The following is a 15,105-nucleotide window of genomic DNA, read 5'->3' as shown; positions in this document are numbered from 1 at the left end:
TCAAAAGTTTTCCCCATGGAAATGAAATGTAAATGAAGGTCAGAAGCCCACAAACTTAACTCACTATGTAGCTGAAATAGCTTGCATTTACCACAAAAATCTAGAGGGAAACAATATAAGTCATTAAAACAGAATAAAAGGCAGAATAAAAAAAGATTAAAAAATAGTCAGTCATGGATGTTGGTGGTTGAAGAAAAGCAGGCTTGATTAGAGAAGGCTTGATCCGATGCAGGGAAAATGGAGTCTTCGGCAGTGATTCAGGAAGGGACTTCTGGGTATTCTCAAGGGCGTGAGAGGCGGATGGCACTGGACTTTATTGTACCTAATTGCCTTTCAGAGCTCGCTCTCCTCTTCCTACCCTTCTCTTCACTGCAGAAAACCTTACCTGAGCTCCTGTCTGCTGTCTCAGGAGGGGCCCTGGGAGCCCCAGGCAGCTCCCTCCCAGGACGCTCTCGCCTCCCCTGGACGGAAGCTGAAAGGAGGCTAAATCCGCCGGCTCCGGCATTTCCCTGTGACTGGATTGTTCCATATCGGAGAGCTTTCTTTCCCTTGAATTTTCTTTTCAATTTTGACTTTTGGCCCTTTGAAGCTTAAAAATGATGCTTTTAGACAGCATCAAACAGCCACCTTACAAATATTCCAGAAACACAATTAGAAGCCTTTGTTCCCTTTAAAAGGCCACTTTGTGTTAAAGGAGTTGGCTATAAAAACAGCAAGCTAAGGAAAAATGAAAACAACAAGCGGCGAACATTAGACACCAAGTTTCCAAAGCAAAGCATGGGTTCAAGGTGACTGGGTCTCTGGTTATCTGAGACTGCGAGTGGGTAAGGGAGCCGGAGGGTGAGGGCTGCTGCTGGCAGCACCAAGAACTCTCTGGGGAGAGAGCCTTTGATGTGGAGGGGATGTTTGTTGTGCATAGTTGCTCATAAAAAATTCTGCGCTACTCCATCAAGCTAGTCTTGCCACCCTGGGATTTGGAAATGGTTATTTCCCAGAACCTTGAGTTACAGTGACATCTGTAATGAAAAGCTCTCGCCAGCAGTCATCCCAGAAAACCGTGACCAGCACGCCTCCTCGAAGCAGGCTCTCTTGTGGAGCCTGTTTTCTTTTGCAGCACTTACCATAGGCATAATTTTACATTTGTGGGATTGTTTAGAGAGTGTCTAGGCCCTTTGGGACAGTAAAGCCTCACGAGGGCAGGGACCTCTTCTGCTCTGTTCCCTGTGTCCCAAGCACAGGGTCTGACACCTAGGAGACCTCCACTTGCACGGAATGAATGAGTGAAAGGGTGCTGTGAACAGCTGGCCTCAGGATCTCCCTCTCGGTCTTCCGATCCCTAGGAGATCAGAGGCAGGAGCGGGTGGCCTTCCACCGTCTGGCCACGGTGTACTACTCCCTGCATATGTACGAGATGGCTGAGGACTGCTATCTGAAGACCCTGTCCCTCTGTCCGCCCTGGCTGCAGAGTCCCCAGGAGGCCCTGTACTACGCGAAGGTGTACCACCGCCTGGGCCGGCTCACTTTCTACCAGCTGAAGGTGAGTCTTGACCCTCGCAGGGAGTCTCCTGGCACAGGGTGGGGAGTGGCTCTGCCGGGATCACAGTCTCTTTCTGCTCAGCCACATGGGAGACCTCAGAGAGGCTTCCATCTCTGCTGCAGAGACAGAGCATGGCTCCTCTTTTTCTCGCCCTTCTACGATTTCTGCAGCCACTTTATCTGCCAGGTACTTCTGGCATATTTCCCGGTGCCCATGAGCTTCTCAAGGGCCTGTGAAAATACACGAGACCCAAAAGAAAAGAACTGTAAGCTCCAAAATTAAAATAAAAATGAATGCTTAACTGTAGTCTACAAAATGTTATAGATTAACTAGTCAGTTGCAAGTCACTTCTTACAGTTACATAAAACTCCATTTTAGGAGAAATCTGGATGCATGTTCATATGTTGCAGATAATGAGGTGTGGAGTGTTGGAACGCAAGCCTGCCTAGGACCTAGGAAGGCCTCAGCCCTGATTCTCCGGTTTGCTCTGCTGGAGTTGAAGCCAGAACTTCTTGTTTTTCCAGCCACTTGTCGGGCTGTTGGTGGTCTGAGCTTCTGTTACGATCCTAGTCCTTTCAGTCTGTCCCTGGGCATCGGCCCCAGGTCCCTGCTCCAGCACGATCCTTAATCTCTTAATACTGTCTCAGTCACGCCTGTTTGGCCTCCAGGGGATCCTTGGGGCAGCTCTGCTGTCTTTTTCTTACTTGTCAGACATTGTTTCTGGCCTGAATTAATTATTGGCTTATGAGGGTTAATGGGAACCAGACATTCCTTTTGGAGTCTCACCCAAAGAAGCATCTGTTCTTTAACCCTGCAGTGTGGGGGGACGCAGTGGGGACGGCAGGGTAGTGGAGTGCTTCCCAGCCATCTTCCTCTGTCCCACGGCTTCCTGGACGTGGGTGAAGGCCAAAGTGTATATGATCTGATTGAATCAACCAAAGGCTCTAGAGATTTCAAGGGAAGAGCTCAGCTCAAACTAGCTTAAGTGAAAAAGGCAATTTATTGGGTCAAGTAACTGGAAAGTTCAGGTATAAATTTAGTTTCAGGGAGTTCTGGAGGTTGGTACTCAACTGTTACCATGGATTTCCCCACCTCTCTTTGTATTTCTCGGCTCTGTTTGTTTCCACTTGTCTCTGTTTCTTGGTCTCCTTCCCCCCCAGTGACTGGCAGGCTCAAGCCCATACCTAGAAGGGTGAGGGACCAGAGTCCTTGCTAGGTCACCCTGAAAGGTCCCCGGGAATGACTGTCATAGGCCAGCCTGCGTGTTGACACATCCTTGAAGCACCGCCTGTGCCTGGGAGGAGGGCCCTGTGGTCGGCAGTGTCCTGGACTGGAGTGGGAACCAGAGTCCCTTCAATGCCAGGGAACCGGGAGAAGGGGTGGCACAGCATGCTGGGTAGACTTAAGCTGGAGGTCCCAGACTTCCCGGTGCTGCCTCCCAGTCTCTCCTGGAAGCTCGCTAATTCTGTCTCTTCTTTGCCCCCACGCCATGGGGTTAGGATGCCCACGATGCCACCGAGTACTTGTGGCTGGCCCTGGCAGCAGCGGCTTTGCTGGAGGACGAGGAGCTGCAGGGCACCATCAGGAGCAGGCTGGACAGCATCTGCCGGAGTCCCCTGTGGTGCAGCAGCCCACCTGGCTGCTCCTCAGAGAGGGCGCGGTGGCTGAGTGGCGGGGGCCTGGCCCTCTGAGGATAGGCGCCATATCAGACCGGCTGTCATGACAGAAGCTGCCGCCCTGCCCCAGGCTCCTAGACACTGATGTGGAGGGTCCGAGCCTGGTCCGTACCCCCACCTTCCAATGGGATGAACATGGCCCAGAGGCAGAGGCGCGTATTCTGGGGAGGCCACACAAAAAGTGGTGACAGAGCAGCGCTGAGAAGTCCTGCCTGCGTGTCTAGAGCCTCTCCAGTAGACTGCGGCCCTCCTCTATATACAGCCTCTGGAATGCGCTTCCTTGACATGCAATTCTCCATGAGAACATGAGAAACCTGGCCCCTGGGAAACCCACCTCCTAACCCCAGTGAGAAATCAGACACTGCACTGGAGAGAAGTGGGCAGATTGGACTTTTTCCCTCACTGACTTTTCTCAGGGAAAGACCCCTCCCCTTGCCAGCAGAGAAACTTCTCTCTCTTCTGCCAAAGGAGGTGCCACACCTGCCTATAGGGACAGGCAGGCAGAATTCACCATGTTCTTAGTTCAAAAGCTGGAACGTGCAGAGCATGGGGTCTGACCAGATTTGCCGTCTCCCTCCTCCCCTGAGGCTCTGCTTCCCCTAACCTCCCAGAAACCCCAGGGAAGCTTCCCAAGGGCCAAGGCTTAAAAACTGAGCAGTAAGAAATTATGATGTAAATTACATGTAAAGAGTGTATATTATTAAACATTGACACACATTTGTCTCCTTGATAATAGGGAGAGATGACACTTGAAGGGCGGGTTAAACACCAAGGTGTCATCCTGATCTCAGGGCAGCACCTCAACGAAGCATCTCTATTCGCTGTCTTTCCCTGCAAAACACATGTAGTGGCTTGGCTCACTTGTTATCTCACAGTTTCTGTAGGAGGGTGGGAATCCAGGAGTGACTTAGCTGGGTTCTCCGGCTCCAGGCGGCTCCCGCGGCCACCCTCAAGGCTGCGGCTGCAGTCTTCTCAAGATCAGCAACCGAAGCGTCTACGTCCAAACTCACACCATTGTTGGCAGGATCCATTTCCTTGCTTGCTGCTGGCCAGAGGCTGCTCACAGTCCCTGCCCTGTGGGCCTCTCCAGAGGGCAGCCTCCAACACCACAGCCTGCTGCATCGGAGCCGGCAGCGAGAAGCACAAGAGCAAGGGGAGGAAGTCGTGATCTTCTCATAACTGACCCTCAGGAGGGACATCCGATCAGTTCTGCCTGTTCTCTTCATCACAAGTGAGTCATGAGGTCCAATCTACATGGAAGCGGAGGAAATTACCAAGGGGGTGAATACCAGGGAGTCACCGGGGTCCATTATGCGGCTGCCTACCATGGTACCTGAGTGCTTTGATGATGGAATCGGGAGTTCTCTAGGGAGGGGAACTCCAAGAAAGGTCGGCTGACTGAGCCAGCAGCATCAGTGTCGCTTGTAAGATTGTCTGAAATGCACATTTGGGAACCACACCTAAGAGGTCTGGACCAAAACCTCTGGAGCCCAGAGCCCTGGCTTTACCTGCTCCCCAGGTGATGTTAATGCAAACGGAAGCGCAAGGAACATGGCTCTGGAACCCAGATTCTCAGGCTGTGTGCAAACCAGTCACCTAGGGAGCTGGCTGAAAATGAATGTTCTGGTTCTTACCCCAAACATTCTGATTCCGTAGGTCTGGGGGATGTCCCAGCAACATGCATTTTTAATGAGCACCTTAAGTGATCCTGATACTGGTGATTCACCCCTGCTCTGAAATGTGGCAACATGCAAGAGATTCTAGCCGGATGGGTCACCACCTGAGGCCCAGCAGCTTGAATTTTACTGTCAGACTCTCGGCCCTGAATTTCTAGCTTCTTGAACCAACCAGACTGTTGGGGGTGGGGTGGGGTGGGATGAAAATGTTGAGTGAACACTGCGTCTTCCAGTCACCAAGATATACACATCAGTATATCTTATTTTCTCCTAAGAGCTTGGTGGTTATCAAAAAGCTTTCTATTCTAGAGTATTCTCCAGGAAGGAAGTGAAGTGACTAATCTACTACTATGGAAAATAGATGTGGTTTTTGCTTCCATCATAAACCATTACATCTCTGAGCAGGGAGGGCTGCTGTGGATGAGTCGAACCTTGCATGCAGAGTCCTTTCAACAACATTCCTATGAGGCGGGGAGGGCACATGCGTTCCAGAATCGTTACACATGTTATATTTGAAGGCTTGCTCGGTCCTGAGCCCGTGCCATGAATCGCTCTCCATTTGTCTCCCCATTTGAACCATTCCCTCCCCTTCTCCTCACTGACCTCTTGCTCTCCTCTGGACAGATGCCAGTGTCTGTCCTCGGAAAGTGTGCTTTCCATAACTGCACCAGGCTTTGGTGCTGGCTGGTGGGCAGAGAGTGCAGAGGGACGTAACTGTACTTGATATAATCTCATGTTGCATATGGTTTATCTTCTTCCCAGCAAGCACATCTTACCTTTGGCCCATATTGAGTTTCTGATCAACTGAAACTTCTCATGCAAGCTTCTATGTGGCCAAATCTTCCTAAATCACTACATTTATGTATATTTAAGTGAAGGGCATTATATCTACTTATTTTACATTCCATTGGGAATTTTGGTTTAAAATTTCTGATTCTGTGCCTTTGGTTCACCTGTATATCTGGTAAATTTGTCTCTAACCAGATCAGTTATAAAAATGTTCAACACATTTCCAAAGACAAGGGTAGGATTATTTTTTAAATGAGAAAAACATTATGCTGTTATCATTGAAATCACTCATCCTATAAGCAAATTGATCTGCTAAAATAGTCTTTAAAAGTGTTTAAAAATCCCATTTAAAAAATGGGGTTAACTATTCCCCTTGGTATTGTGCCGAAGCTGTTTTTTTCATGATCCGCAGAGACTGAATCGGTGATTGGATCTGGTCTCTTAAACAAAGTAGGTGTTGCTATACATACACAGTAGCCAAAGATGGATTCGTTCTCTCTTTATCTTAATCCTCCCCTGACATTTGCATGGCCTGTCTGGCTCCTGGTTCCTTGTACCTAATTGGAACAAAGAACAAGGAAGGAATTACAACATTGTGGAAAACCCTGTAAGTGTTCTCTGGGTTTTCAGGTACTTAATTTACTTCCCTGCCCAACAGTGTTAATGCTCTGAAATCCAATATTGCTGTTATCTTTTTCTTATTTGCTTTTCTAATATTTTAAGATGCCTTTATATTGTGAATGGGCATGGCTTACGTGCATAGGTACCTATGTGCCTGTTTACTTGTGCTTTGTAAGTAAAATGTAACTCTTTTGACAGAAATTTGTCTGAGGAAGGGAGTATACAGGAATGGAAAGTGTCAGAACTGGGGGAAAACAGATCACTAGTGGGTGGCAAGACCAAATTTTGGTCTTGAATTTGACATTAAGTTGCAATGTGACCTTGGATAAGCTACTTGACTTCTATACACCTCAGAACTCTGGTCTCTAATATAAAAAGTATGATCACTTCTGGGTTCCTTCTCAGCAATGTTATTCCCATACTATATAAGCAGGAAGAGAGACTTGTATTTGGGAGATGAAACCAAATTATGGTCCAATTTTATTCCTTTCTTTTTACAGGTGAGTAAATGGAGAAACAAATATAATTTTCTCTCACACAGGTGGTTAGTGGCAAAGACAGCAGGATTCTGGATCTTGTGACCCACGGACTGGTCTGTGTAGAAGACAAACTTATTGTATTGCTTTCCATCAATAGAATTTCATTAATAAAAACAAATACAGTGAAAACAAAACAAGGCACTAAATTCAAGTTAGATCCTACTGCCTATGTCAAGTGCCCAGCTTAGGCTGGATCTGGCATTATTTGAAAGGAGAGAGATTCACAAATGGCAGGTGTTGAAGACAAACACCGTTCTGCCCGTGCAATCAGAGAAACGGAGGAAGCCGCTTAAAGGACTGATGCCTCACAATGTGAGTCACTGCCAGGCAGTCCCGTGTCCTGGCGCGCACTTCCCTCTTGGGGAAGGGGAGACCCAGGTGTGAAAGGCGTAAAAAGAACCTGACCCATGTTGGGCAGCCCTGTGACGGGGGGGGGGGGGAGCTGATTACAGAGAGTCACGGAACTCAGGGGAGGGGGGCTTCACCCCGGGAGCAAGGGCACTGGGGAGGGTTTCCTGGAGGCTGCGTCCTGGGAGAGGGAGACCTACGTGATTCTAACTGTTGGCTGGGGGTGCGTGGAGTCAGCCGACAGGGCACGTGTCAAGGAGCCGTCCAGAGAGTGTAGGGGGCCTGGCATTTTCTGCGAATAGTAGTGAGTTCAGCAAAGCTGGAGGGGTCAGGGAGATGGAGAGGGGAGGCGAGAGAAGAGGCTGGAGAAGGGAACTGCGCACAGACCCTGAGGGTTTGGTTGTCTCTGCCCTGAAGGTGAGGGGGAACCACAAGGATGGTGCTGGAAGCAGCTGGGAATGGATTATGGGGCAGCGGAAGGAGGGTGGGGGGCCCGTCAGGACCTGGCTATTGCAACAACATACTTCAGCCTTTATTTAGACTTCACCGGTTTCCCCACTGAAGTCTTTTTGTGGTCCAGGACAGCACGCCACATCGCATTTAGCTGCCATGTTTTCCTAGTCATCTCTGATCTCTGATAGCTTCTCAGTCTGTCCTTGTTTTTCATGACCTTGACCACTTTGACCTCCTTCCCTTTTGTTAATTTCTCCCATTGAGCTGTGGGGGGGGGGGGGAGGGTGGAGAGAGGAAGGAGGAGTTCAAGGGAAGGGTCCTGTCTTTGCCCAGGCAGCAATTCCAGGTAGGAGCGAGGGAGTCAAGCATGCTTAGGTCAGAATCTCTCTTACTAGCTGTGTGCCTTTCAGTAAGTTAATTAACTTCTCTGAACCCAGTGTTGTCAGAATCGTATCAGACAGCACATGTAAAAGCACCAAGCACACACAGCACTGGGTGCAGAGTGTGAATGCAGGATGATCTGATAGATTTGTTTACCTTCTTTATTTCATAGATGAGGAAACGGCTGATGCACATTTATCTTTGGGGACAGGCAAGAAAGCAGCCTGATTCAAGACTCAAAGAAATGAGGCTATTTTCAAAGGGAGTTATAGTTTGTGTCATTAAAAATGCTGGCTTTGACCCCACCCATCAGTTTATTTATTTTAAAGTTAAGATTTAAACTTTCTCATACTAGGTTTCATTTGCCACTTTGCAATTCAGTCATGTTTTGTTGCTTCCTTGATGTGAGCTTTGAAGTTTCCCTGGAGAAGCAGAGACAGGTGGCTGTTTAGGGTCTGGGAGGCTCTGCCCAGCTGAGATGTGTGACGGGGTAGAGGTGAGACCAGAGATAACACATATGGCTGAAACTCAGTCATGGGGCCACTCTGCTCAGTTTTCCAGAGACCCTTGAGGAGGTAGGTGGGAGGGAAGGACACTGTGCTTTCAAAATGATTTTAGAGGGCGTAACTCCCCCTCCCACTTCTAGTGCTGCCTTTGACTCATTGCCCAGGGCATCAGGATAACACAAGTCCCCTCCAGAGGTGCTTCCAGACCAGAGGATGGCTAAGGTCACTTGGGCAATAAGCACCAGGGCCTCTACTGACCTATGGTTACCCTCTCTGTGAGAACCCAGGAGTTCCAGTAGGGGGCAGTAATGTTTCTCCTAAATAGAATGTCATCACCAAAGAATTCATTCAATAGCCCTGAAACAGCCTACAGCAGGTGATTGCAATTTTTTAATGTGATACACAGCAAGAAATGCATTTTACATTATATCCCAGTATGCATATGCACTAACATACATGTGTGTGCTTGATAAGACACCATTTAGTCCTTACAACATGAAATGCACTTTGATCTATCATACTCAATTTTAAAAAGTATTCTATTCTAATTTAAAAGCATGCAGCTGATAACATGTGAAATGAATTTCTAGATTCACTAACCTTCAGTCTGAAAAGCACTGACCTGGAGGGATGTCTCTCGAAAAGTATAGGAGGGCTCTCGCCTTTGTCTGAACCAGAGATCACTGACACCAGATGATGTGTACATATCAAAATAAAAATAATGGTTGACATTTTTCAATGAATATTATATACTCGAGCCTATGCAAAACTTTCTGAGAACTCTTTCATGTAATCCAACAACATTTGGAAGAAGATCCTATTGTTTTGGCCTCCACTGAGGTTTAGAGAATGGAAGAAACCCCTGCTGATGTTGAGATGCTTCAACTCTTCGGCATAAGCAGTGTTAGAAATGGTTTTTCACTGGCACCCAGTACTTAGGAATGCTCATCTGTTCTCTTAGCCTTTTCTTTTTGTTCAGGACTACACATTTGTTACCTATGCATTTTTTTTCCGATTGAAAATTCTGAAAAAATTCTTCTTATCTACCAACCTAATTTTGAAAATAGGGATTTTCTTCTGTCTTTGATTCTAACCTTTCAGATTTGGGTATGATATTTAGACACGATGTATGACTCTCACCTACTTTACTTTTCTTCCCATGGGCCAGATATTATATGTGAAGGTGACAGTTTTGTTCTTGAACATTCTTGTAAATTGAGACCTTTGGCTGTGTATTCATCTGGGGACATACTGGACGTCTGCCTCACAGACATGCTCGTAAGGATGCCCCTGACTTCTCTGCACACTGGACCAGACGGCAGTGTCACTCGCCGGATCTGGGGAGCGGCCGCGGGCTGGGCTACAGTAACAGCTGCATGGTAATCCTGGTGACCAAACAGCTCCTTGTTCTCGAAACAAACAAAACGAACTTTCATCTGTCCTGGAACATGCAGCTTTGGGACTCTAGTGGGTGGAGGGAAGGATAACTAAGCAGAGAAATGACTTGCAGTATTTGCATTTTCGGTTGTTTTAAAGTCCCAAGGGATTCCACAGCCTGACATGCTGACCCTCTCCCAGGTCCTTTCTTTTCTCTCCAGTTGCATAAAGTCTGTGCCTCGCTTTCTTTCTTCTCGTATCCGTAGAGTAGGTTCTTCCTTTTGCATGTGCTTGTAGATCCCTGCAGTTTTCCTCCAGGGACCTTGCCACAGTTTATAGTAATACCATCCGTGTGGCTTATAAAAAATCCCTGGGCACCATCTCGACTGGAAGCTCCACAAGAGCAGGGACTTGCTGGGACTTGTCACTCACCTCTGTACTTCCAGAGCCATGCCCAGTGTCTGGCCCATGGGAATATCTCAGTAAAGGTTTGGTGAATGAGTTAATAAAAAAATGAATGGATGGAACTTTGGATTCAGGTTGCAGTCCCTTCTTATGACTCTGAGAGGGAGAAAGCAGAACCACAATCTACCTGCTTATTGTTGATGAGTGTCTGGGGAATGGGGTGATAGGGCTGCTTACATTCACAGCAGGTGGTCAGTTAAAAGTTATTGGAAATAATAAGTGTAGTTTTCATTTGCTTATGAAAAGCGGCTTTAGGTGGGCTGCTCTCTTCCTAGTTTTCAGAGAGGTATCAGGAAGGACCAGGGATAATCTTGGCCTTTTGTTGGGCACCTACTCTGTACGTTGTGGAAGTAATTGTCCTATAGTTTACTTGCTCCTCTAAATGATCCTGCAAAGAAGCTATTGTCCCTACTTTCCATATGAGGGGCTCTAGGTTCAAAGTAATTAAGACACTTGCAGAAATTCAAAACCAGGTCTATCTGACCTGAAAATCAGTGCTTTTAATATCTATGTCATGCTAGTTTCACATTTTTCCTATTAAAACTTAGGATAAAACTTTTCCTATTAAAACCTAGAAGAAAAATATTTCCCCTGTGAACCTCTGATGGTTTTCCTTTGCTTAAGGAGGAGGGATGACCAGGAAATCTAAGGGCAGGAACTTTGGTTTATACAAGCATTATTCCACCAAGCATCACAGGACATTTCTTCAGTGCCTGAAGGTTCTATAGATTAAAGGGCACCAGGGGACAGGTGACACCCTTAGAGTATTTTGGGGCCTAAGTGGGCAGAGTATTTCAGAACCCCAAGGCTCCTTCCTTGGGGAAGCCATAAATTGGGGATGTAGTGATTTGCAGGCAAAAGGCCTGGTCCCTGCTTCTGAGTATCTGTTGATCTGCTCAGAGGAGGCTGGATACACAGGTGAGAAGCTCTAATGGGGGTGCCGTATCGCTGTGGGACACTCACTGGCAGAGAGCCATCCATTCATGCATCATTTGGCTTCCCACCTTCCCTCCAACCAACAAGCACTGAACCCCTCTTCTGTGCTAAGCTCGCACTCCAGTGAGCAAGGTGGTCACAGGCTGTGACCCAGCGGAGGCTCCGGGCTTCTGGGTGGGCCAGGGCCCCCAGGTGAGCCTCTCCATTATTCTCAGCAGCACAGCTGAGGTGTGAGCACTTGTACTGCAGACCCTGTGCTAAGTGTGTGCCCCCACTCTCCCTCTGACTTCACCTAACACTCTCTCGCCACCCGGCAAGTAATTGCATCATGTAATTGTTCACATAGCACGGTTGGGAAAACAGGTTCAGAGAGGTTAAATAAGAGATTGATTCTTGCCTAAAACCCCACAGATAGAAACTGGCAGAGTCAGGATACCAAATTAAGCCTTGTCCATATTGGAAGTATTACATAAAACTGAAGCTAGACACTTGCTAAATTTCATGGAACTTCAAATTAAATCAATCTTATTCCCCTGCGCCTCCTACCCAGTATGAATGGTAGTAGCACTGAACAACTCCACGGGTCACGTGTGTGACCTCAGACAAGTTCTGAGCTCTTGGTGCCTCATTTTCATCATTGGTAAAATGAGGGTGACAACATTTATCTCATGGAGTTGTTGCGAGGATTAAATGAGTTAATACGCATTGTGCCTAGACTAGTTCTAGGCACCTGTTATGTGAGTGGGGGCTATGATTATTGCTATTCTCTTGGCAGACATTTCAGAAGAGTACTTGTTTGGGTGAAGAAGATAATGAATTCAGCTTGGAACATATGGAGTCAGCACTTAGAGGTTGCGTCCATCTATTAATGTCTGTATTGTTCGCTTGACCGTAGAGGTGACTCAGAGGCTGTTTGGGTCACCACTGCACCCCCAGCATGAGAACAGAGCCTGACCCATGAGAGGGGCTCTATAGTGATTCGTTGGATAAATGAATAACTATTATATGTTTTTAGGGTATAAATTGTACGTGGATAAAGTAAAGTCAATAAAAATGACCCCGGAGGACACTAGCAGACCTGAAACCGAGAGGCGAGTGAGTGAGTATAGGCTTCCTGCAGACTCCACACATGTGTGGCCCTCAGGAAGTGGGATTGTTCTCTTCCCAGGTCTGCTGTGAGCTGTCATTCCAGGGCTCTGGGACGTCCTGGGCTTTTGCAGCCTCCCAGCCAAACTCTGTGGCCAATCCCCATGAAAGAAAAGGACATTTCTTCCTGTCCTTTGACTTCAAACTGGGGTCAAAGGCCTTAGGCTGGTGTGAAAATAAATAAAGGCCTTGAGCAGACAAAGGCCATTCTGACGCCAGCCCTCACTGTAAACACTGGCCTTCCTTTCCTCTGGCCTGAAGTTTCCAGGTACTTCCCTGGGCCCACCAGGACCTCACTTGGGCAAAAGGCTTGGAGGCTGCAGTAAGTTCTGGTGGTTTTGTAGGAAAAGCCAGAGGGGTTTCTCAGGGAAGCCAGAGGTAAGTGTGGGACAACTGGCTCTCTGAAAAAGAAAATGTATGCATGAAGGTGCATACTTAAGTTTATCATAAATTTTACCTTTAGAAGGGATGTCGAGCATACAATTCAGTCATAACAATAAATATAAACACTTTCACTGTAAATTTCCATAGAGCCAATTGTTTCTCAGACAATGCATTCATTAATTTGTGTGGAACACTTGTATTTAGAGTCAACTATGGTTGCAGCTGGATAACAAGCATAGCTTGGACATGAATTCTGGTTGTTGCTTTCATTAACAAGTAGGATGAACATGAAACAGCAAAGAGATTGGAAATCACTCATTTGTCAATGGTGTGAGTGACTCTTTTTGCTGAATTTGAAAGAATATAGCCTGTTTTTTCCTGCTCATCACAGTGGAAAAGCTGTAGATGTGACACAGTTTTAAATATTATCTGCATTACTTTATCCAGTGTAGACAATCAACAAAGCTATAAATTAAGTCCTGATTTGAAATAGTTGCAAATTTCTGTGATATAAATACTCCCACCTTGGCTGATTCCAAGCTTCTAACGCATCATCACTGAAAATGGGGTTGGGTAAGGTGTACTTCACCATATTTCTACTATAGAGATATGATTGGTATGAACAACCTCAAGAGCATAGACAATAGCAAAATCTACTAAGCTAGCTAAGAAGTGATACGTTTTCAGTATTTATTACCCCTTTTTAATGTGATTATTTAATCATAAATCTGTTTTCTTTATCTAATTTGGCTTTTCAGAAAATTCACTTTTTAAATTAAAGTATAGTTGATATACAATGTTATATTGGTTTCAGGTGTACGACATAGGTTTAATTTAACGTTTAATAATGCCTATGTTTAACAACCAGCTCTGAAATTTAACAACTGACTCTCAGGAGTAAGTTGAAGTCAACTGTAGTATATCACTGACCGCAGCCCCATTAAAGAGGATGCAGTCGAGGGAGTGAGTGGGCATGAGGCCGGGGTCTGCTGGATGAGCCAGCGCCCAGCATGGAGATGACATGGGGCAAGTAACTCCCGGGATCACGCAGAAGGAAGGCCAAGAGGAAAGAGACCCTTCTTGTTCAGGAAGTAAAGAGAATTCCCCGGGGACTCTCCTGTGGGTTTGGGAAATTCTTCACTGAGCCAACCCATAATTCATTCCTTGTGTTTCATTTCTCCCTTGACCTCGTAGGATTAGAGCATGCCCGGGAGAAGGTGGTCTGTTGTAGCTGCTAGGCTGTTCAGCTGAGCCTTGCAAAGGCAAGCGACATCTCACTGTGCCTGCCTTGCCCGGAGCACTGTCTGCGGATGATCGCATCCTCACTCACCAAACGCGGCTGTGGAAGGGTTCCGCCTCCATGTATTGGCGCTTCCCCTTTCATCCTTCTGTTTAGCCTCGCAGACATTTTGACCTCTGTGATTTGGCACCAAGGATGCTGTGAGTCCATGCGTATAATTACAAACACTTAAACTAGTAGCATGGCCAATTTTTTATAAAGAAAGCATTTTTCTCAATTAATTCATTAAGCCATTTAATTTCAAGATCAAATTTCAATATAGTGCTCTGAAAGCATTTCTATTTTTGACTGTTTCTCTTATTTTATCAAAATCGTTCTAGAAATGAATTCTTTTGCATATGAATTTTTGCAAGGCAGACTTAAATTTACTGATTGTGATTCATCTGTATCAAATTGTATCACATTTTAGTCTCTACTAAGTCTAAATTTCCTGATTTATACTTGGCTGACCTGAACTTTGCCAGGACAATTTCATTTCTTCCTCAGTGGTAGTTACTAACACCTTCTGCTTGGTGTAGTGCAGCTGTTAATTTTATTTTGGATTATCTCAACCAAAACAATGAGATGCAAATGCCCAACCATCCTAAGCATCTGTGGAGGCCAGGAGTGGGACCAAGAACGGCAGACTGGATCAGACATGAGTGAATCGCTGTGAGCTAAGTTTTCATCCATAGTAGACAAGTGGTAATTATCAATGATAAGAACTTTAGAGAAATGGTGCGATGCAGCTGCTTATAGCTAAACTCAAAGATATACATCAAGCACAGTGATTTTTCTAAACACACCCAGAGCCTGTGAGCCGCGTGAGGAAGCCCCGCTAAGGCATCCGGCCCTGGCTGACCCGCAGCACATGCTGGAGGACTCTGTGTGATGCAGTAGAAGAGCTCTGCGCTCCGCTCGGGGGCTCGGGCTCTGAGCCCAGCCCCATCACTCCTTGCTCCCTGTACCGGGAAAGTGCCTGCCCCCTTAGG

The 15,105-nt window shown here is 46.6% G+C and overlaps 1 protein-coding gene across 6 annotated transcripts in view; it reads left to right on the top strand.

Annotated features, from left to right (window-relative positions):
- SH3TC2 (SH3 domain and tetratricopeptide repeats 2) overlaps positions 1-3,930 on the top strand; it is a 48,646-nt gene extending 44,716 nt beyond the window's left edge. For 4 of the 6 annotated variants that reach the window (XM_036910192.2, XM_036910189.2, XM_036910191.2 and 1 more), the window contains 2 exons: positions 1,341-1,537; positions 3,037-3,930. In XM_036910192.2, the coding sequence (XP_036766087.2) occupies positions 1,341-1,537; positions 3,037-3,228 (389 nt within the window). In that variant the 3' untranslated portion in view covers positions 3,229-3,930. Of the gene's footprint in view, positions 1-375; positions 1,538-3,036 lie in introns of those variants that run through there. The other 2 variants (XR_005029795.2, XM_057491067.1) reach the window with 2 other exon arrangements.
- Positions 3,931-15,105: the final 11,175 nt, after the last annotated feature.

This window comes from Manis pentadactyla, chromosome 13 (assembly GCF_030020395.1).
Source record: "Manis pentadactyla isolate mManPen7 chromosome 13, mManPen7.hap1, whole genome shotgun sequence".
In the NCBI taxonomy this organism is placed as follows: Eukaryota; Metazoa; Chordata; class Mammalia; order Pholidota; family Manidae; genus Manis; species Manis pentadactyla.
This window is presented reverse-complemented; position numbering and strand designations above follow the sequence as displayed.